The sequence below is a fragment of the Primulina huaijiensis genome, chromosome 15 (assembly GCF_012295235.1).
Source record: "Primulina huaijiensis isolate GDHJ02 chromosome 15, ASM1229523v2, whole genome shotgun sequence".
Classification (NCBI taxonomy): Eukaryota; Viridiplantae; Streptophyta; class Magnoliopsida; order Lamiales; family Gesneriaceae; genus Primulina; species Primulina huaijiensis.
The window spans coordinates 1313636-1336896 of NC_133320.1; the positions used below are offsets into that span (position 1 = coordinate 1313636).

At 33.5% G+C, this 23261-nt stretch overlaps 2 protein-coding genes across 4 annotated transcripts; both read right to left on the reverse strand.

Annotated features, from left to right (window-relative positions):
* Nucleotides 1-4487: 4487 nt before the first annotated feature.
* LOC140959903 (mitochondrial import inner membrane translocase subunit TIM14-1-like) lies at nt 4488-6422 on the reverse strand. Of its 2 annotated transcripts, none has more exons than XM_073417951.1 (3): nt 6263-6422; nt 5536-5714; nt 4488-4906 (listed from the first exon to the last, which is right to left on the reverse strand). In XM_073417951.1, exons 1-3 carry the CDS (start codon nt 6263-6265, stop codon nt 4750-4752), a joined length of 339 nt encoding a protein of 112 aa, XP_073274052.1. In that variant the 5' UTR covers nt 6266-6422; the 3' UTR covers nt 4488-4749. The 2 variants fall into 2 exon arrangements, with proteins under 2 accessions (XP_073274052.1, XP_073274051.1); XM_073417950.1 differs by lacking the exon at nt 6263-6422 and adding an exon at nt 6004-6212 and having other exon boundaries at nt 5536-5695.
* A 979-nt stretch (nt 6423-7401) lies between these two features.
* On the reverse strand, nt 7402-21499 carry LOC140958972 (kinesin-like protein KIN-7D, mitochondrial). 2 transcript variants are annotated; one of them, XM_073416626.1, is made up of 25 exons: nt 20823-21499; nt 20595-20692; nt 20234-20323; nt 19907-19959; nt 19251-19316; nt 19068-19121; nt 18736-18795; nt 18206-18284; nt 17951-18018; nt 16973-17029; nt 16746-16850; nt 16381-16485; nt 15968-16075; nt 15747-15878; nt 15409-15591; nt 13390-13614; nt 12791-12931; nt 11913-12032; nt 11780-11830; nt 11445-11492; nt 11168-11314; nt 9308-10102; nt 9075-9204; nt 8765-8872; nt 7403-7808 (listed from the first exon to the last, which is right to left on the reverse strand). In XM_073416626.1, exons 1-24 carry the CDS (start codon nt 21140-21142, stop codon nt 8790-8792), a joined length of 3318 nt encoding a protein of 1105 aa, XP_073272727.1. In that variant the 5' UTR covers nt 21143-21499; the 3' UTR covers nt 7403-7808; nt 8765-8789. The 2 variants fall into 2 exon arrangements, with proteins under 2 accessions (XP_073272728.1, XP_073272727.1); XM_073416627.1 differs by lacking the exon at nt 13390-13614 and having other exon boundaries at nt 7402-7808.
* Nucleotides 21500-23261: the final 1762 nt, after the last annotated feature.

Sequence of the window (23261 nt, forward strand, 5' to 3'; positions counted from 1 at the left end):
TTTATTACATCAGCCTACTATTGTTACATGCACTTCCGCAACTGCAACGGGTACAACCCGAGCAACATATAATACAAGTAATTTATGTGGCTTGAATTCTACTAGTTCGCAGCTCTTTCATTACCCTAAGAGCTGAATATGTACAGTGATCATGACCTCTGTCTCAGTTAAAGGGTCAACATATATATCGAATAAAAAATTAAATAAGAGGCATTAGAATTTAATTTTTCTTAGGATTCCCTAATGTTACAAATAATTAATTGCATATTAATTTTTAAGATAGAATTTGCATGATTAATTTATGAAATATTAAAAAAAATTAATTGTTTTTTTTTTTGTCATAAATGGTCACGAATTAGCTCTCAACATATGCAAAGCACAGGAGAATATTAAAATAATTATCGGAACATGCCAAACATTCTGTTCTTGATTCGATTTTTATAATATATTTGATTGTGATTATAGAAATTAAATAATTAATATCGTACGAATGTGTAGATTAAAATTAACATGTGATGTTCTAAGCATGCAACTTTTTTTTCCAGATTTTCCGTTTATTTGCCGTAAGGCAAATTATTAATTAATTTATTGATATAACTGGGGTAAATAAATAATATAATATTTCTGACCATTAAGTCGTCATTTTTAATCGAAATAATTATTAATGCTTATTAAATAAAATTAAATGAGTCGACATGATAATGGCAATCACTTTTTCTTTGGGAGAAATTATAAGACGTGTGTGTGTATAGAATGTACAATAATAATTTAATGTTAAGTGCATGACCTTTAACATGTTTTTTTTTTTATAAAAAAAAAGTTGTTTATTATTCCAGAATATTAATATGTAGGCATATATCTTTATTTATTTTTGGACGAAAGTGACCTTAAATAAAGCACCTAATAATTATTATGATAAAGTCATTAAAATAAATTTTAATACAATAATCTCACTATCAAAAGAAAAAAGATTGATGCCCATTGGAATATATACTTCGTACTCGAGAAAAGAATTGGCGAAATCAATTTAGTACGTTATTATAATATATAATGTATAAGCGACAGAAGGAATCTTTTGTCCAATAATATTTCACTCGAACGCAAAAAGAAAAGAAATTAAATAAAATAAAATTAACCCTTATATTTTTTTAGAGTTCTCCAAACACATTAATTAATGCATATTGATATATGGTTTAGTTTGTATGCAATTAATCGTAAAATTTATTTTCTTAAGCAGAACATTTTAAGTGATTTAGTTTCTTCAAAATCAATCGGTTCTATGTTTGAATAAGCTGATGAAGATAGTTTTTCTTCCCTCATTTTTGTAGATAAATTATGGAAAAATCATATTTTGTGTCTAACTTTTGGCTTTTAAGCGTTTTTTTTTTCAAGAAAATAAATAGTACTATGATAAAATCTTTCTATTCACATACACCTCTTTAGTTTATTAATTTCCGCTAGCAGGTTTTGACGCACGCGATGCATGTAACGTAAAAAAATAAAGAAGTAAATGTTTTTATTTTTTTTAAAAAAAAATTTTGAAATTGAAATGATACAAGATTAGAGATAAGATGAAAATAAGTTTTTTAAAATATGGAATTGAATTGTCAAAATGACATTTTCGGAATTATGAAAAATCTTCACCAACATACCCAAAGTTCGTTAATTAGTATAATTAAGAGGTTTAATTAACTTTAGTTAACAGTAAGTATAGATGTTTGATTAATTAAAATTTATTGGGCAACCCCTTTAGTTTAACTTTATGCTTACAAAGGCATGGAAGATATGCTCTTTTTCTTTCACTACCATATGATTAAATAGAACCTCAGCATTTTTAGTACTATAATACACATCCATTTTACTTGTTTCCAAAAAAACTATCTCATTAAGCTAAAGTGCTTGTTTACCTATAAAGGAATAATTAATTTGATTGGTGAATTTTTATATGGACCATCAAATAAATAATTTATCTCAATTATTTAAAGAGTGACTTTAAATTGTTTTTTTTTATTTTTTTTAAAAAAAAACAGTTTTTGGTGTTTATTAACCCGGATTTTACTTCAGCTTCTACTCGTTTTAAAATCTCAAAGCAATTCTCAGGCTGATTATGATTTTCTTCAAAAATTAAGTTATTGTGATATTTTGGTAAATAAATGAAAATTATTTTACACTCTTCGCTCCAATATTTTTGTCTAATCTAAAATTATCCTTTGCATTCATTCAAATAAATGAAAAGAAGATGAGTACTTAGCTAATAAATTTTTTTGTTATTTTATTAAAAAACTAGTATGAGAATCATTTATTTATCAAACATTATACCATAAAAAATTCAGTTTTTCACTTATATTTTTGGATACTAACAACTCCTGATTTTTTCCACTTTTTCAGAATCGAAAATTTTAGTCATTTCTGGAAAAAAAATATAATATTTTACAAACACTTCCAATATATTAAAGACATGGTCAGGCTAACGAAATTTGTCAGATCGGGCCAAATTTTTAATTGGGCTATCTAACTATATGTGAACCCGATTCCATTATAATTGGGCTCTACATTTTCTTTAGATTCCATTAATATGATCTTGAGATTCTCCATACGGGCCTTCTTACATTGTTTGGACTTGTTCATTAATATGATCTCCAGATTCTCCACTGGGCTCTAGACCAGATATCCACTCACCGGAATTTGAATTGTTCGAAAATTACGCTCCTCTGTTAGCTCCTTTGGATTGAAATTTCATGTTTTCTGCCACTATCTTTGTGCTAGGAGAAGCCAAGATTCGAATTTGAATCCCGGTGATAGCGAAATACACCACCTTTGTTGTAATTAAAAACAAAGGCAAAAACTTGTGTGAGACGGTCTCACAAGTCGTATTTGTGAGACGGATCTCTTATTTGGGTCATCCATGGAAAATTATTACTTTTTATGCTAAGAGTATTACTTTTTGTTGTGGATATGGGTAGGGTTGACCCGTCTCACAGATTAAGATCCGTGAGACGGTCTCAAGACCCACTCAAAAACAAATTGTCCAATCCCATATATCAATCTTTCCCAGGAATTTTCTAGTTTAATTAGTTTATTTCGTTTCATGCAGATCAGTTTGCTATAAATAAACTCATTCTTGCAAAGAATGAAGATCGTGAACGTGGGAAAGAAGCATCTGTTTTCGGATGAGGCAGCCTTTTGCAAAAACTGCGAGGTTCGAGTTCATAACGTCAATAAGCTCGCCGCCAAGCACCACCGTTTCACCCTTCAACGCAACCACCCCGAGTTCGAAAAAGTTGTGTTTACATATCACCAAATCTTTGTACATGAACATATAATATGGCAATCTAACATGCATCTGTCTATAAGAAGAAGAACATTTATATATATATATATATGGGTGTGTGTAGGGAAAGAGAGCGTTGCTGTTTCGTAAAGAAGACAGGGTTATGCTTTGCAAAGAGTGCGACCTTCCAATACACAGAGCCAACCAACACACAAAAAAACATAGCAGATTTCTTCTTACCCGCCGACCCGAGATTTTTTATGCTGATTTTGAATCTGGTCAAATTGCCACATGATTTGAATTCAATATCATGTGATTACGGGTGCGAAAACGAATCCAGCCAGCCTGGTTTGCATTTTGAAGATCTGCTGGATGACAGTACACAGCTTCTCCTTTTGGTTATTGTAATACCTGCAGGATATTTTATTTAATTTTGTAATAATATTAATATCATTTAGTAACATTCCTTATTTTTTTGTTTGCAGATATATTAAGATGGAAATTTAATTTTTCAGATATGCGATCAAATGTCAAAAGACTACAGACAGACAGAACGGGGAAGCAATATTTCATGATATATTGATGAGTTTAGACGTTATATATGTATGTTTATCAAGTATATATATATATAACTTTTTCTTATTTTAAATCTTTTGGATAGAAAAACAATTCAGACACCAACGTCTCACTTTTAGTGTACTCCTTAATTACGTACGACATTGTTATTTGTTATCATTTTATATTTAGTCAGACGCATTGAACAAAGCTTTTCTAATGTAACTCATTCTTTTCTTTCTTAGGCACCAATGATAAAAAAAGGTTTTTTTCTGATATTGTAATTTTTTTCTGAAATCAAAACGATTTTCATCACCCCAACATGAATATGGCAGATTACCCTCCACTGTGTTTTCATTATTTCTTATTTTTCCTTTTTAAAAAAACTTTCCTCTTTTGTATATGACGAAGAACCCAATGAATTTTAGTAGGTTCAAGGCCATTGATTTTGGAGTTGAATCTCAAATAAATAAATAAAATTTAAAAAATTTAAAACTTTAGTATATGATTTTTCTAAAATCCGATGCTTCTGCTCCCCCCAATCACGCTCAATAGCCCCTTCCACAATTTTGAAGATCGCCGTTACCTTATATCTTGTAATAAGTGTGGGCCTCTTTGTTAAATATGGACGATTCGTGTCTCAATTAACTTGCAAAAAAAATTGCAAACATACGTTAATTATATCAGCAGTCACATTAAATGACGGATGTCAAGGAAAAAAACGAAGTGATTTTCCACAATAATCTATATTTACAACATGGCGAGGAATGACAGAGTAAGGGCCCAAAAGCTTACACGATTGATTATTTACGTGAAGGAGGAACAAATTTGAATGGTTTATCCAGAGGAGAATTCTTGGTTTTGGGAGGTTGTCTCATATGCTCATTTTTAGCTGTCAAAAGTTCACCAAATCAATAGCAGAGTTAAAACGCGGAATCACTGTTTTTTGCCTTCCCGAGTAGTACGTCTTTAGCTTCGTTTATTTTAGAAGCAAGGTAATGGCTACCACCTGCATCAGGATGATTTGCTACCATCACTCGCCTGTGTGCTTCCTTTATCTTATCGGGCGGGGTGCTTTCCCTGATCAAGGTAAATCCAATCATTTGATACAATGACAGATCATAAACATAACATAATTTCCAAGTTTCAAGAAATTTGGATGGGCCTATATATACTAACAGAATGAAGCAGTTTCGTATCAACGAAGCAAACCTAAAACATGCCAAAAACATTCAAGTATCCATGGTCAAAAGATTCAAATGCCATTGCCTTTTTACAAATTTCTCGATAACCAAGTATCCACGATTCGGTCAACTTGTGCCGAAAATTCAAACTTTGCGTTTATGCATACAATCCTAGATGTAAATCTTGTCAAGAAAAACAACCTCCGACATTTGTCCATAATTATACGTGAATTGGCTAAGGCCACATGCAATAACCTCAAAAGATTTTTATAAACCCATTTCCAGTCCCGCACTTGGATTAAGGTGATTCAAACTCATTTCTCTCTGCACTTTGCACACATGCACGCATGATTGTGCACTTGATAATTTTTTTAATAATTATAAGAATTTCATTATATTTTGTAACTACGAACAGTAATATATGCTTTTAAGAAATCTGCCCCGTAGAAAGGAAACAAAGAAAAAAAAAAAGTCAAACAAAGTACGATTAACATATGTTGCGTCAAGAAGAAGGTTTGAACTCACCTAACACCAAGAATTAGAGCAGCCTCCCTCCTAGTCATTTTAGGCTGGAAACCACCTTCATAAAATTTACGAAGTCTAGCATTAGGTGGTCTTGCTTTAAATGCCTGCCAGGCTTGAATGCCATATCTACCAGCATAAGCAGCAGCAGCAATTGCAAGTCCTGCAATCAAAGGCGTGGTCTGTTGCAAATTTCATATTTGAATTTCCCAACAATAGGAATAAAAAAATCATCAGCAAATAATTCAGGAAGCAACAATCACTATAAGGAGCAATTAGCGATGAATGAGATCATTATCAGTGTTCTAAAAGTTGGACCAGGCAACCACCCGACCACACCGAAAAGGTGCTAGGCGGCAAGGGCGCCCAGGGTCCTAGGCGTTTAGAGCTTTTTTGGGAATTTTTTTTTTGGGCTTTTAATAAACCAGAGATGAAAACAATCCACTTCAGTTCAAATTGCTTCACGTATACCTAGCTTAATCATCTTGATCATAACATCCGAAAAAATGGCAAAAGATACTGAGTTCATAATTTTATGGCCTCTTTGTTTGCCTTCTCTGGTAAAATCATCGGTAATCGGCAATCGTCGAGTCGCCAACTTTAGTAATTAAGAAAAATACGAAAACAAATCAACGAGCACTGAAAAACAATTCACACGTTCATCTAAGAGACACTCATGTATTGAATAACAAGCGCAACGTACGATGAAAGAAAGGGGTGCAGCACTCACCATTATTGGTTTCAGTACAACGTAAGGCTCCGATAAACGATAATTGACCTGACGAATTTTCTCGATAATCCCTCTATATATATTACAGTCTCGGATACCGTTCTTCGCTCTTCCAGAATTGGAGTTTGTGATTAAAAAATAAATAAAAAATCTCAGTCTCGTTCCGTCTAGAAAATGAACGGCTGAGTGGGAAAATAACAAGGATAAATTAAAAAAATATATAAAGAATAATACTGTAATTTTTTTGTCATTAATTTGTGATAAATAATTAATTATTTTATTTATATTATAATAAATAATCAATACACAAAATTGTAACACAAAAATTTCAGAGTTGGATTATTAAACAATTCAAACTTTTATCAACCCTACAAAATGTAGCCTAGAAAACTATAGAAGAATGTAAACGCAAAGTAAATAAGAACTTATAAATGATAAATAATTTTTTTACTTAAAAATGCAATAAATAAATTTAAAAAGAAATTAAACTTGAGAAGTCTGATAAATAAATGTTGATCATCATTAATTTTTATTTGAGTGTAACACTGCAACTTATGCCTTCATAATTTGGTATTCACGTCCAATTTGACAATTAGTTGATCTATGTATCCTAGCCGATCCTACTTAAAAAAGACATTTTGATGTTTTGATCTGACGAGAAAGCTATTCTCAAAAAATAGTTTAAAATTATTATAATTGAAAATTATTACTTCTGGTTTTTTACTTTAATTTTTTAAACCAATAATAAAACATCGTTTTTCTCGCTAAAGAAACCCAAAAACCATGTTCAATAAAATAATTTTTAAATACGAATTTTGTATCCAGAGAGGCATATAAAATGATGAGTTATAAGAAATTTCTATCTTCCCCACATTTATTTCATCTATTTCTGTGAAGAAATGTTAAGAAGTCGCGGTCAGCTAGTAAACACGAAATGTACAAATATTTGTTCTTCTTGTAACCCAGTTAGTTTAGAAATGAAAATTCCAGAAATTCTCCACATTTGTTCTCTCCGTTCTTCCATTTCCTTTAATTTCTCCCAAAGTTGACGCTCAACCAAAAATTTTCATGCTATACAGTCACACTAAATAAGATATTGCAAGAAAACATTGTACAAACGGAAGGGTTAGCGTATTGTCCCGAGATAATTTAATTGTCTTAGGCCAGTGATTGGAAATTCTTCTCTAATAATTTCTTTCAGTCCATAAGCAGTAAACACAGCGCTAAAATATAATTTCCAAGATAATAGAAGGAAATAGAGAAAATCTTATGGGTTTAACTTATTATACTATAGAACCAACAAGATTACAGAAATTGTAGCTGGATTGAACATCATCGGCCTTCTTTTCCTCGCAGGCATAGGAAGATTTATATCAAGTGATTTTTACATAAGGTTAGGAGTACTATTTAGCTTCCTAACCCCTTTGTAAGGCAATGGTATATATATCAGAATCTTTTTTTGAGGGAAAGGAGACACAAAAAGATAAGCACAAGAGGTGTATACGTTCCAATGAATTACGTACAGTATAAACAAATGGCCGATTCCCTGCAAGACAAAGGAAGAGAAGGAATTATGATTGGCATCACCACTTGTGGATTCTTTAATCAATTTCTCTTTCTTCCAACGCAGATCTTATACAACACCTACAGGTTTGTTATATCACACAGGCTGATATACATAATACATTACACAGCCAGTTTATGGGGCGCCAAACATGTTGGCAGTGTATACATATGCCGCTAATATCAAAACGAAATAACAAGAGATATGCCTCCTAACGTCGCAGAAGATATAAATATGAAAAAATTGTGGGGAAAAAAACAATTGCGGTTTTGAAACAAGCTACAAGTATAGAGCTGTGATGTTTTCACTCTTTTATCTACTTGAGTACGAAAACTAGTCATTAAATTATTTGTACAAAATCAATTTTAGTCATTTTCACCTCTCATGGCCCAAATAGGTGTTCAGTCACCGTGAAAAAATTAAATACAGTTTTATTATTATTTTGTGAAGGAGGTTATTTATAGGTGAAATGGAAGCAAATGTTTTCCAGGGGGAAAAAAGGAAAGAAAATTGGGGCCAGCCCGTAGACGAAATTATTGAGATAGTTGGATTGCCTCCATAACTTCTGCCAAGTGCCCACTATAATAATTGCTCACAACTGGTGAACCGGTTCACTAGCTCTATAACCCTTTTTTTTCATACAACGGTCAGAATCAACCGGCAGACTCTGAATAATATATTATTTTTCAGGAAAAAAAACCGTTAAACTCAACCCCCAAAGAAAAAAGTGCAGGAACGTTAATAAAATGAGAATTTTCCGGTTTATCCGACAGATTCTAATAAATCCGCGGAATGAATAGGTGAAACATTATAGTTTGTTAATTGTTGGATTTGCTATATTCTGAGAATCTGTGCCAAATTTTGTTATGCTTCAAAAACCCCAAAATGCTTGTATTGCAAGATATGAAATTATTTGATCTAGAAAATTTAATGTTTACCTTTTCTTTCAAGGGTGTCACTTTGTCAGGTGAAAGCAAAAATCCTATCTACAATTCTTGTTCGGCAAATTGGACATTCGGAGCACGCAAGAGAGCAAGATTCACATACTGCAATAAAACATTAAACATTAAAATGTAAGTAAGCTGCTCTAATCATGAGCGTTAAGAGGGGCAGAAAATCCGAAGCGAACAAGTCCAGTCAACCTCCCTTGTATGATTTCAAATTTTATATGTAACATGTAAAACTGCCTCACCTGCCCTTTCATCAAACTTCAAGCATAAATTCAGAAGGATAAATCAGTAAGCTTACAGCAAAAATGATGGCAAGGAAGAAGCATTGCAGCGGCAGGTGTTTCGAAACAAATTCTACATACATGAGAATTTCCATCTCCATTTTCAGTGTACCTTAGTTGATTCTCCTTTATCTCCTGCATTCGAGCCTGAAAGAATTCCAGGAAACATGGTCAGGTTTCAAATAGATAATGGAGCGGGGAATCCATGTAACATGAAACCACATATTTAAAAAAGTAGGGAAATATTTACTTTCAGGCGAACCACAAGAGGCTCATCTTTGGTAGCAGTAGAAGCTGACATTGAAACATCCCGAGCATTTCTATCTTCCAGAATTTGATCCCTCCACTCAAGATCAGCAGCTTTTGGTTCTCTAATTCGATCCGTATCCTCATCATGTTTATCTTCCAAGAATTGATCTCTCCACTCAACATCAGCAACTTTTGGTTCACTAATTCGATCTGTACCCTCATTCTGTGGATGAGTAATCTTAAGCTCTTGCTTCGTATTTCCCTCTTTTTTTAACTGAGCAACTAGAACCCACATATTTGCCAGATCATTTTCGAGGTAGGCCTCCCTCTTCTTTGCCTCTTCAATCTTGCTCGTGTACTCATCTATCAAAATTTCTTTCTCGGACATGGCAGCCTCAAGAGCAGCCTCCCGTTGTTTCCTCGCTTGCAACTCCATTTTCAAATCATCCAGATCAGGATTCCAAGATTCAAAATCACCAGTAACAGCTGAAGAAAATTCACTTGTTCGGTCAGAAAGTCGACCACGGCGACTGGTCCTCTGGACATCAACATGCTTGCGGTTACCACCTCTGGAGTTGAACTCACGAGCAGCTTGTAAATCTTTTTCTAGTTTGGCGTTGTGCAATGACATCCTAGTAACTTCACCAGCTAAATTCTTTAGTTCAACTGCAGCAGCAGCTGCTAATTCTTTGGCATAAGATGCTTCCTCCGAAAGTTTCAGATTTTGCACTCGTAATCCACTATTCTCCTCTAGAATCTGTACATGTTCGAGTTTTAATTTCTCATTTTCAATTTCCTGCGCAGAGCAAAAACAATGTCGACTTAAAATACCCAAAACACATCCTTCTCATAAATTTAATTTTACATGGAAATTAATGATATCCATATAAAGGAATCATTAAACTTGTTATTAAGGTAAATATCACTTTTGCTTTTGCTAACTTTTAACACATTGCGGATTTTATTTAATTTCTATGTTTTTTTTAGAATACATATTATAGATAATTAATTTTATATCAGAATCAATCATTTATAAATTAATATTGGTGATTAATACTTTAAGAGAAATAAAATTTTAACATAATACAACTCAAATAAATATATATAGTAAAAAACATATATAAATAAAATAATATTTAATACTCAGTTAAAAAATTTTATATGTAAAATTGTAATATATAACAAATGATGATAAACTATCAATATAATTCATATTTATTATAAGTATTATATTGATTAAATTTTTTTTAAAGATTGTATTATAAATTTAGTTTAAAATTTAGGGAAAAAAAAGAATGTGTATTAACGTCCAAATATATCTAAGATAGACAATAAATCACAAAAATTGACTAAGAAATATAAATAAATAAATTTTTTACATAAAATGTAGAAAATAAAGAAGAACGTGAATTAATGTCCAAATCTATCTAAGATGGACAATGAATCACAAAAAACCCTTACAAAGACATATTAATTTAATTTGCCAACTTAAATGAACAAGGAAATGTAAATAAATAATTTTTTTGGCATAAAATTTAAGAGATAAAGAAGAATGCGTATTAATGTCCAAATTCATTTAAGATGGACAATGAATTACAAAAAAAACCCTTAAGATAACATAATAATTTAATTAGACAACTTAAATGAATATGTTAGATATATAATTAGGATTTAGTTTCAAAAAAAAAATTTGGTCACTCGCATCTAGACTTGTAACTTGACATTCTAGGGCAACCAAACAGTGCTCCGAAAAGTACAATCATAGATTTACCAACTGAATTGGTCATGACAGACTAATAACAAAACCCAAGATGAACAACACAACAGCATCAGTATAATAACCAGAAGTTGAAAATTGTACCTGAGATTGCATTTTCTTTCTCAACTCATCAGGAAATTCATCAGACACACACTGTTCAGAAGATGATGGCACCTTGTCACTACTAACGGACGCTAGTTGCTGCTCAAGGTGGGCAATTTTCTCAAGCAGCTCCTTGATTTCAACACACTGAAATAACAAAAGAATCAACTGCCTTATATGAAATGTGAACTAATCAAATGTAGATAGATAGCTGCTCACATATTGTACAAACATAAGTTAACATTATCCTTCAAAATATCTTCGGGATTTAAATAACCTTGTTTTGCAGCTGTTCTTGTAGTACACGGTTGTCCGCAGACTTAATCTGCATTATAAAATTACAGGGATTAACAAAAGCGAATCCGTTTATGTGAATATGTAAATAGGAATAATAATAATTTCTAACAAAGATAAGATATACTTCTCCCTTTATCCTGTTTAGAATGTCTACATTTGTTATTCAAAATTTCACTTTTTTAACCTCATAAATAATCACTCAGTGGGAGTTGGAAGTGGGAGCATTTAATTTGGTCCAAGGAAGTATGATATAGCAGATTCATGAAACAAGCCACAGGCAATGAAAATAACGAAGAGGCGGAAAAACAGAGAAACCTCTAGCTCAAACCCCTTCTCGCCGCTCTGAGCCATCAATTTCGTGATCTCCTGTTACAAAAAGGAATACCTTTTTCCCAGAAGTTAATCATAAAATAGTAGCATGCGTTTCTTAGAAAGTAAATAAAATGACCTGCTGCATTTCAACCATAGATGCATTTGCAACTGAAGCTTCCCCACTCTCAACTATTCTCTGCTCTAAAACCCGCATCCGCTTTTGTTTTTCTTGGATTTCATGCTCCAGGTTCTGAATCTGTTCATCAAAATACAAAACATTTAAGTGACTTCAAAATCACCACATGACCTTACCAAGAATTTATGTGGCTCATAATACATAACAATGAGAACTCAACACTCATGTAAGCGCAGACTTACACCATTGATTGATTTTCCAAACAGAACTACTTCTCATAGTAATGAACACAAACTCAAGTTTTTTTTATAGAAAAGCACAGCTTGAGAGGTAGTTTAAATGCTATCATTTTTGTGTGTGTTCCCTACATTATCCCAATATTTAAGTACTTGAGGTCAAACAAAACTTTAGTTGAGAAGATGAAAAGATGTAATGTTGCAGATTTATACGGAAAAGTATTACAACTTGTTTAATATAATAAAGACATGGGAGTAATAAAAACTACAAACTGATGTTTGACAATTGGATGAAGAATGCAGGATATTGGTCTCCGTAAAAATGCTATGCAGAAGCATAATGGATAAGAAAACCATTAGGCAAGCTCCTGTCAAAAGTCAACTCATGTATAATATAATAGCAATGGGTAAAAATATAGAAAAGAGAGATAGATTCATGAATCGCATCCACAAAGAGCAGGGGAACATAATTAGACATTGGTGTCATAGAGAAAGAGGCTAATGTGCACAATAGATTTTACCATTTGATATTCGGGACAGGGAGGTCATAAATAAATATTAAAAAAAATTGAAAAAGCTGGAACATCTGTCCTTGTGACCTAGGATTTACCACAAATTTTCAAAAAGGGGACGGTAGAGTACCTGAGTTTTTGACCCTTCTGGATCATTCACAGACTGCTCCAGCAGACGTTTTAGGGTACTGGAGCCAAATGCAATCTCCCCAGCAAGCATCTTAACTTGCTCCATTAGGAGATCAATTTGATCCAACATCATCACCCTATCCTGCAAGCAACACATAACATAAACAGCGATCGAGATCCATCTCAATAAAGAGTTGTTAAAGACCAGAAAACGAACTCAATTTAAAGACAACACTTAGGTGTCAGAACCAAAAGTAATCAGTTTCAACAGAAAACAAAAGATCCTTAAAAAAAATCATGCAGATAAATAACATAAACAGCTTCACTATGATAAAAGATCAGAGGACGAAGTATAAAAAAGACTAATTTGTGCTTGACATCTAATTTAAATGTAATGGTACACATTTATCCACGCATATAGATGCAAAAGAAAACCATATTTGAAGTTTGATGGAGAATGCATGAAAAAGAAAATTATGAAAATCAAATACTACATCTGCTCTACAACTTTCTGGTGCAAATGAGAATGGTTCACATTTAAGTCTAACTAATATTTCGATAAAAATATAATTTTTTTGTGGAGAAGAAGTTGCAACATACTATAGGCAGCTTTGACACGCAGGAAGAACCACTGATAAGTTCACCCGCGAGAGTTGTTTCGGATATTGTACTGCCAGCTTGGGATATATCATCATTCCACTTGCTGGATGCTCTTCTATGTTTAGATTCATTAATGTCTGACGGTAAAGCTAAATCAGAGGATAAGGGACTCTTTTTATTCTCGCCATCAATCATTAAAGATCCATTCTGAATAACATCCAACTTCTGCTCGACAAAACAATAGTAAGACAGTGAACCAAAAAGGAAGTTGCTTTTTGTCTACTTGTAGTAACAGATACAACAAGTTTCGTACTTGAGTGCCACAGAGAATAAATGGCGTACAAAGGTTTAACACAATCAATTCAGGAAGACTTAGAGACAATGAACAACAGTAGATAAATTAAAGCTCGTCATTTCAAAATTATCCATTAAAAATTCTGTTAGATAAGAATAGAACCAATCCGAATCCATTACTTTGAAGCACATTCAAGGTAATGAAACAATTATCTGGATTTGAACTTTGCAAAGATAGGTCAAACCGTCAAAGTCCAGATTATATAGGAAGACTGTAAAACCCGGGATTTTGTAATATCGTGATCATATCAGTTTAATATCAGGTTAATAATTTGATAGTGTAATCTTGGATATTAATGTCTAAATCATTCAAAATATAAGATTTGTTTTAAGGTTATCTAAGTTGTGTAGATAATTTTATCGTGTACAGAATTATGAAGATCGAGATTAAGATAATATTATTTATTTTAAACTTGAAAATTTGGTAGGAATAAATTTATCTCAATCTAAGGAATTAAAGAAGGAATTTTGAAAATAAGCAGAGAAATGTCTAAGATTTAGGTTGATATTGAGATACCGGGATAAAAGATCAAATAAGAGATAATAAAATCCCTAGAATTCGAAATCTAACAATATACACCATGAGATTTTCGAAAATTAGGTGGGGAAGGAAGAAGGAGATTTCGAATATCTACCTAGATCACGGATATATCATGATTCTAGATTTGATTCACAGTTCAAACGCACTATAACTCTCGATCACGATAGCAGCCAATCCCTATAAATAGGAGGGCCCTAATTTCGAAAATCACACCTCTAAAACACACAAAAATTTCGAAAATTGTGCTCTAGTCTCCATAGGAATTTTCGAGCACAGCGAAGCGCTGCCGCCGTCCAGCAGTTGAAGAGGAATTTTCGAAATTCCTGTGCAAGAAACCCTAATTATTCACGTAATTTTTGCATCGAGAATTTAAGGTAAGTGGGCAAATTTTAAATTTTAAATTTTTGGGTTATGTGTTTTCTTTTTAAAGAAAAAATGCGGTCGAACACCGTCTACGTGTTTTTTTAAATCTTGTTACGTTTTGTGAGACACTGTGAGGATTCCCTGAAAATGGGTGGAATTCCAACATATGGCCCTTAACAGTGGGATAGAACTGTTTTACGGCCTCGCCCCCTTAGAGGATTAAAACTTAGGGACTGACGTCAGTAAACCATGAAATGTGAAAAATTGCAGTGTTAAAATTATGAAAAGCATGCTGTAAATATATGTTATTTTCGAAAATATGAAATTTCTATGTGGTGTTCGATAATTCCCCCATTTACTGAGTATTCCCAAAATACTCACCCCTTACAACCTTTCCCAGATAAATCCGAAGAACAGGTAGAAGAAGAAGAATCGGAACAGTTTTGGGGATGGTGATTAGTAGACATGATTATTTTTTTTTTTTGAATTTTAGAAATTTAAAATTTTAGGTTAGACGTTTCCGCAAATTTATTTTATTTCAGTTGTAAAGACAATTGTTTTTTTGAGAAATTATGAATAATAAACTGGTTTTCGGTTTATACTATGCTACGAGGCTGGTTGTTTCAATTGTGTGATTGTTAAACAACGCCGGTGTCAAATCCCGAGTTTCGGGGCGTGACAAAGACTACATTTGACGCAAATGGGAGAATAAATAGCTAAACCTGCCATATAATATAGCTAAATCAGAGTTAGCAACTCACATCATCCTCGGAAGTAGAATGACTCCTCTGGTGAGAAGGCATGTCACTTATATACCCTGGTATATTATTTTTTGAGGAAACAAGAATTAACTTTGTCAGCCTTTGAATCCTGCTCAATAGAGCAGCCTTGGCTTCTTCTTCCTCCTCCAATCTTGATTGCATTTTTACTTGCCCTTCTTCCAACTATATAATAAACAATGGTTGTAGTAATAAGCCCCTCTGTCTATCCAAATGGTATTTCAAATTTCAAGCAGTTCATCTCAAAAACTATATTAGCTCTCTGTACCATGACTCCAATTTCCCCGTCTTTATCAAGATACCAAAGGACACATACATACCCGCTGTCTTAAGGTCAAAACTTCTTCATGGTTAACACCTGCAACAACTCCCTTCTTTAGTTGATCTAGTTCTTCCTTGAGAGAAGATATTTCTCGTTGATACTTCTTAATCAAAGATTTTTCATCAATTATCTGAGACATTGAAATAAACACAACCATTTGAGTCTACAATGAAACAAGAATCAAACTATGAACTCTACAGATTAAATAGATTGACGCACCTTATTTTGTGCCGCATAGATTTCGACACGTTTTGCCCTGCTAGCAAATTTTAATGTATTGTGGGTTTCCTCCATATTACTTGATGCAGGAGTTACTGTACATATAAGCTGAAGAAACAAACACCATATATATCAGGGAATACCATTCAGATATATATATTTTCTAACAACAATATTCAATCATGGGATTGCGAACTACACCTAATGGACAGAAAGAAACTACAGGGAAGTGGGAACAAGAACAGAAAATGAATGTCAAATAACAAAAAAAGTGTGCTGTAAAGGAAAACAAAAATTTTAGAAGTTATAACCAGATGATCCTCGTATGCATTCAAACCATTTTATTTTTAATATATATTTTTGTATTTCGAAAAATAAACTTTTCATCCGAAAGTAGGTTTTTTCATGCTCACCGAAACATGTCCATGGCCACTTAGTGAAGATTGTAGAAGGCGGGTAAGCTTTGAATCCCGGTAAGGAACATGTGATGACTTCCCTTCGCTTAGTTTTCCAATGACCTTCGCATCACATACAATATCAGGAAAAAGAATCAAGAAAAAGAATTACTTAGACTGATACAAAATCCACAAAAGAAATCTCGTGCTCAGTCCAATGGTTAATAGAGTGTTGGTCTGACTGGATTTGTTTCAGCCTTTCAGATGATTGTACAAGCAAGGCCATAAACTTGAATCAAGAAAAAGACTAAATAAAAAAAGGAGGTGGGATGAATAAACAACAAAATGTAAAGGAAGTAACCAAACAGAAATCTACAACGCACTGTTCCAAGAGTTAGAAGACTTTTATTAATGTATGACCCCTCCTTTCTCCTTAGCCCGGTTGTTTCAGATTTAGAGCTTTCTGAACCCGCCAAATCAATCAAGTTCTGAACACAGAAGCAGAAGACTGTGAATTTTATTATGGTAAGGTGCAAAAGTTTATAATTATCATTGATAATCGATTATAACTGCAAGTATTTCCCAATCAAAATTATTCAGGTAAGCATACCAATTGTGAGAAAATTACTCCATCATATTCATCCCCATGTACACTACTCTCGATCATCTGAAACCAAAAGAAATGATTGACACTGAGGATTTAACACAGAATAAAGAATAAGAAATTAAAGTGTAGAGGTAATAACAACAGAAAATGAAAGAGGGACAACAATGCCCTAGGCAACAGAATAGGAGAGATAACATGTTATTGTTGGTAGATAAAGAAAGGGGCAGACAGATGATATAAACGCATTATGAAGAAAACTGCTTGGGGAAACGCCACAACTTCATAAATGATACAATAGACTAAAAACATAGTTCCTACTTCAGGTGTTGCCGATGCAATATTAGTGCTGACAACTCCTATCGGTTCAGCGAACTGTCCACCTTCATTACCTCAACTGAAAGAGGACTAGGAAGACACCACATCGTTTCCATTCATAAACAAGAACATGAGCACTCTACTATATGCAAATCTACCTTTAGTTTTCTAAGCATTTTCCAACAAAACATGTCAATTCCAAATTATTCCTCTCATTTCATTAAGTATAATGCATGAATAAGGTCATCAAATTAATTTACAAGACAATGGTATATATTGAAACAAACTTGTCATATCTCGTAGAGAGTCAAATTGTACCACCACCCCTTCAACTTATAAACTATTGACTTTGTCTTGTGCTCTTTTTTCTATTTTTGAAGGATATTGATAACTTTGCTTTAAATGAGATATTATTGTGAAAATGAAAAAAAAATGATATAAATAAGGTATCGAGGTAATTCTATTAGGAATAAGAATAACCATGAAAGGATAATGCGAAAAATAAAACTGCGGCATTGTTATCGGCGAGTATAGCGTAAATAACACTTCTCAAAGGAATACTGACTTTTTCACTGGGGGGAGTAAGAGAAACAAAACCGGGTCGATTCACTTAAAGGGAGGTCGAGTGGGGCTCGACTAAAAAATGTACTAAATATACACGCGTACCAATGTAAAAATGGTATGACTACGGCTGCTGAATAAGTTAAAATTGTTTGATCCAACATGTCGATGCTCTGCCATTGAATAAGAAAATTGAAGTTAAAGAAAGATGATTAACAAACCCGACGCATATATTAAGCACGCAAAATTAAAAGGGAAAACTCAGAAAATTAAATTAAAGCACAATAATTAAATGATTAAAACAACCCTATACCTAGGGCCATACATTCAAAAACAGAAAAGAAAATGGATGGCAGTTACCTTCTCCAGCAGCAATAAATGAAAGTGCATGTCCAGGGGATAAAACAACTTCTTCTTTTATCCCTTCGACATAAGTTCCCTGAGCACATGAATCAATGGAGAGTCAAATGAAAATAATGTGTAGAGCAATTAAGAGCAGACTAACAATGTCATTGACTATCAGATAAATATAAATCCGACGAGTATGAGCTTAAAAACCTAACTGATCCGACGTATCAGCGAGAGCTAGAAAGTTAAATATATCAGAAAAGTAATTGCCTCAAATGTGTATAAGCAATGCTACTTAAACTCACATGATAAACCAGCTTTATTTTTTATGGAAGATTTATTATTAGATTCACCGGATATCATATTCTGAATGTGAAGTTGGTGTATAGAAAGGTGGTTGAGTAAAACCAAATATGGAAATACCCAAAACATCATCCATCATCATTCGAAAAGGAATATCCCAAACTAGTTGCAATTACCAAATACACAAAAGATGCGTGTAATAGTAACATAAAAGCTGAATAAATTTGGTACATAAATACCTGTGCATCTTCTCTAACACGTAAATTTTGTCCAATTGGGTCCAACAAGTCATTGATCACCTGAAAACAGTGAGATGAGAAAAAGCATAGCTCGTCAGGCCTTCAGATATACGATAATACTTCTATACTAGAGGATACTAAGTCGTAGATGCAATTCCAAGAGTTGTAAGTGGTATTTAACAAAGAAGGAAAGATAAACTGCAACAATATTAACAGATAGGGTCAGGGAAAAGGTGCTAATAATGATCTTCGTTGCATGAATTCATAAAATAAGTCCGAATGCTAGAAATTTGTGCATTGGAAAGGGTACTGTTACATGTTCCAATACTAACCTCATTGTAGATCTCTAGATATGATACACGAAGTAAAAATTCACGACCTGGAGTCTGAAGGACAATTAATCAATCATCAATACATTATATAAATTGATGAACATAATATTACGCATACTGGTGCATTAAGGTGCAACTAATATCATCGAAGTAGGAAAATAATAAAGATTCAACTGAACTTACATCTTGAATAATGCTGAAGACATCTTTTATGGCCAATGGTATGATTCCAGGAGAATTTTGATCTCCCTAATAAGACAAGTGTTGCAGAACCATCAACTCAATGACAATCATTGTGGTATATGAAAGTTACAGTCTCAATAGAGAGCGCCAAGGGAACCAGCAAATGAAAAAAAAATGGATTTCAGTATTTGTCAACGTCGTAAAAATGTGGAAGTATATGAGCATCTCATCTGCACGGCCACAGTGAAATTTTTTGTTTTGGGAGTTAGATGTCCCAGAGACAACCATAATCACACTATACTAATCCATAAGTTCATAGTATTCACCAATGTTATCCGGTATCCGTTATGTAACCACCAAACTTAAACTCCAGCCATACATAAATCCATTCGATCACAAGTCATATGCTAAGTGTCTATAAGTGGGGTATGGTTTCATGATACCATTCCGTATGAGAAAAAGGAACCACCATCACCAATAGGAAATGTATATTAAATAACAGCATGATGACAAAGGGAAGTGAATTAGTGAATTCAAATTTCCTTCCAACTGCCGTTTCTGTGAGTAGTTTGTGGTTAAATTGGTCCTGAAGTTCTCCAAACTGTGTTGCAACAGAAACTGAACGAGTATGCGTCACAATGGAGGATGTGGCTTACATGCATAGTGTGTGTCTTTCCACTACTTGTAACACCATAAGCAAATACTGTTCCTGCATGACACCAAATCCATGTTAGTTTGCAGAAACTCGTGACTTGCGATGTCATCCACCTAAGCTGTAAAGGTCAACAATGTGAAACTCTAGAGTGCTTTTAATACATTTAATCCATCACTAACTGTCACCAGCATGCGCCTACTTTGTGGATAAGATCACTTTCACTTGACAACATGGTTATACATTTATAAATTGTAGACCGTAAGTACAACAGAAACAGTTCATATCACAAATATATGATGTAAAAGTAAAAATAGCCAGTTTTGCATACCATTTACACCCTCCATTGCAGCCTTAACAACAGGTCGAGCAGCTATTTCATACACTTCTTGGGTGCTTGCGTCGGATCCAAATACCCTATCTGTTATAGCAAATCAAACAAATGATACGTCAAATTCGACAGCCAAGTAAACAAGACGCCAAAATCCTAATGCTAAAACTCTTGATACATGATTCTGGCAGCATGGTACACCATTCGTTAGTGTATATTTATTTCAACTCCCCACAAAGTATTCATAGTTAAAGTGTCAAAATCTAAATTGACCTCATGGAAGAAGATTGAACGCTAGTTGAAAGTACAGATATTCCTCGATTAAAACAGAAACAAGCATGAAAGAGGCAAAGAGGTCAACCAAATCCATAGGCAGTCGTAGGATTATATTCATTCCGCACAATTTTGTCCCCGTCGGCATACCACGCTATCTCATCACCTCGTTGGTATTCTCTATCACTGCCATAATAGAATGCAAGAAATCTGAATTAATCCCGCCATTTTTCCCAAAGACCATCCGCAGCTTCCTCCATTTTGCGAAATTCGAAATCTAATAAATCCAGTGAGATCTACAATTTTCCAAACTCACCTCAAAGGTCGAAATCGTATAGTAACTAATATGCTATCCCCTGATCTCGATGTCGTCTCGAGCGGCTCCCCATTCAGCCGCTCGTCCATTGCAGGAAAACCAACAGGGGATCGATTACTGTACCTTCCGTTTCCGCCAGGCGTCATTGATCTGGAACCACACGCGGCGCCATAAAATGAAGTAGCGGAGGAAGAGCAAGACCGCGGCATAAAGCGACCGTTCACAAACGAAGATGAAGACGAAGTCGAAGAGTACGAGCTCGAAGGCTTCACAAGATGGAACGGTGAGCTGCTCCTCCCCCTGGAAGACGAAGCCGCCATTTCTGGATTTCAGTGCTGCAATTTTATGCTCCAATCAATGCACTTTCAAGCAAAATTCGTTGCGTGTGTATCGGTGAAGCGTGAGTAATGTCAGAGATCACATGGTGTGAATAACATTGCTCGATTTTCAATTGATTGCCTTTTCCAGCAGAATTATAGTGACAAAGAAGCTTCTCAGTGGAGAAGCGATCATAAATACATACGGTCGAGTTTGTATGTACTCTCACACACACACACATACACATACACATACGTGTACATGTGTGTGCGGGAAAATGGCGGTTTCTTCTTTGAGACAACGAAGAGTAGCAGAACGGAGTGTGTGAGAGAGAGACAGCTTAACGAGAGTAGAAGACTGAGTAGACATGTACTGGTTAGATTTTTCGATTTTTGTTTATTCATAAAATATATAATAGATTTTAGTTAAGGCCCAATCAAAATATTTACGTGATTCACTCCCTACCCACAAAATTATGATACTATATCATACAAAATGTGGTACACTTCATGTGGAAATGTGATACTAAAAAAATAATTAGGGACTGAACACAAAAAAAATCGACGGTTAAATACTGAACGTCAATTTCTCGTTTATTTTTTATTTAAAATGGTAGCTGCTTGTTTAATTAATTATATTATATTTATTAAATTATAGTTGGTGACAGGCCTTATTTTAAATTATTTTTAAAAAAAATGAGTTGTGAGTCTCGTGACTTATTTTTCAAAGTTGTTTTTGTTTTTACTTTTCTTGAAGTTGATGTGATAATTTATTATTATAAAATGTTTTGGATTTAGTTACTATATCTGTATTAGACTCTTCGTATTGTATATCGGACCAATTCTAATTTGATGAAAGTGAAATAATTCCACGAGCAATCCTTTTTCGTATTGCTTATTTTCAACGGTTTGGGAAAGATAAACGTGTAATTACTAACTAACTATTATCGTATAGCATTTAATTAAGGTTTTATTAAGGTATTTAAATATTTTGTATGATGTTATATGTTTTTTTTACGTTGTTCGATACATTGTATTATATAAAAATAACCGATATTGTTTTTTTTATAATGATTTGAAAATTCATCGAGATAAAGGTGGAATTAACCATATTGAGATGTTGGAAGATGGGGGAAGTTTTCTTTAACTAACCCAAACCTAAAAGGATGATGACATTGAATAGAATCGAAAGGGAAACACGAATTTAAATTTAAAGTTGCGTTTGTGGGGACGACCTCACCTGCTTCTTGCAAAACTGTCTTATTTATGTTAGGTCGAAATTGTTGGTTTAAATGTGGGAAATAAAGTTTATTTTTCAGGGTTTTAATCGATTTTCTTATTACTATTTTTATTTATATTATATTTTTTCTTCCAAAAATATGATGCGAAATTCAACTAAATATGTACTTTTAGGCCTCATTTTTTAGGAAAACTCAAGTGGTTTCATATTATGTTAAAGTGTAGAGTATGATTTTAGTCCTTTAAATTTCTGTCTTATTTATGTTAGGTCGAAATTGTTCATTTAAATGTGGGAAAGAAAGTTTATTTTTCAGGGTTTTAATCGATTTTCATATTACTATTTTTATTTATATTATATTTTCTTCCAAAAATATGATGCGAAACTCAACTAAATATGTACTTTTAGGCCTCATTTTTTAGGAAAACTCAAGTGGTTTCATATTATGTTAAAGTGTAGAGTATGATTTTAGTCCTTTAAATTTTATGTTTGGAATATCTGTTCTTGTGTAAAATTTGGTTGTTGCTTAAACAAATACACTTTAATTCACATGCATCTTACTTCCAGAATTAGATCTTGCTGACACGATTTCAACCCACTAAAAAATGATGATTACATAACTAAAAGCCTGAATAAAGCCCAAGGTTGATCTAAAGGCCCAATGAGCCAGCATATCAAGCATCGACCAACTCCGTTACTGCTACAAAAATAAAGTCGCTCATCGGAAAATGCGCTTTTAGCTTAAAACCCAGGAGACAAGAACTATAGAAGGCCGCTAAAATCTTGCTTGATCAGTCTAGCGTGCTGGAAGAAATAGTGGCCTCAGTTCATGGTCCATCGTGTTCGTTGCTTATCCATCTGCCCAAATCTCAGAGGCTTTGCCAT

Coding starts and splice junctions, on each gene's coding strand:
- LOC140959903 (XM_073417950.1), bottom strand. CDS start 6,061: ATGAACTCAGTATCTTTTGCCATTTTTTCGGATGTTATGATCAAGATG. Junction 5,696..6,003: donor GATCAAGATGATTAAGCTAG/GTATACGTGAAG, acceptor CTTTGATTGCAG/GACTTGCAATTGCTGCTGCT. Junction 4,907..5,535: donor GCTCTAATTCTTGGTGTTAG/GTGAGTTCAAAC, acceptor TACCTTGATCAG/GGAAAGCACCCCGCCCGATA.
- LOC140958972 (XM_073416626.1), bottom strand. CDS start 21,142: ATGGCGGCTTCGTCTTCCAGGGGGAGGAGCAGCTCACCGTTCCATCTT. Junction 15,592..15,746: donor TTTTGACCTTAAGACAGCGG/GTATGTATGTGT, acceptor TTTATTATATAG/TTGGAAGAAGGGCAAGTAAA. Junction 11,831..11,912: donor CTATGGTTGAAATGCAGCAG/GTCATTTTATTT, acceptor TTTTTGTAACAG/GAGATCACGAAATTGATGGC.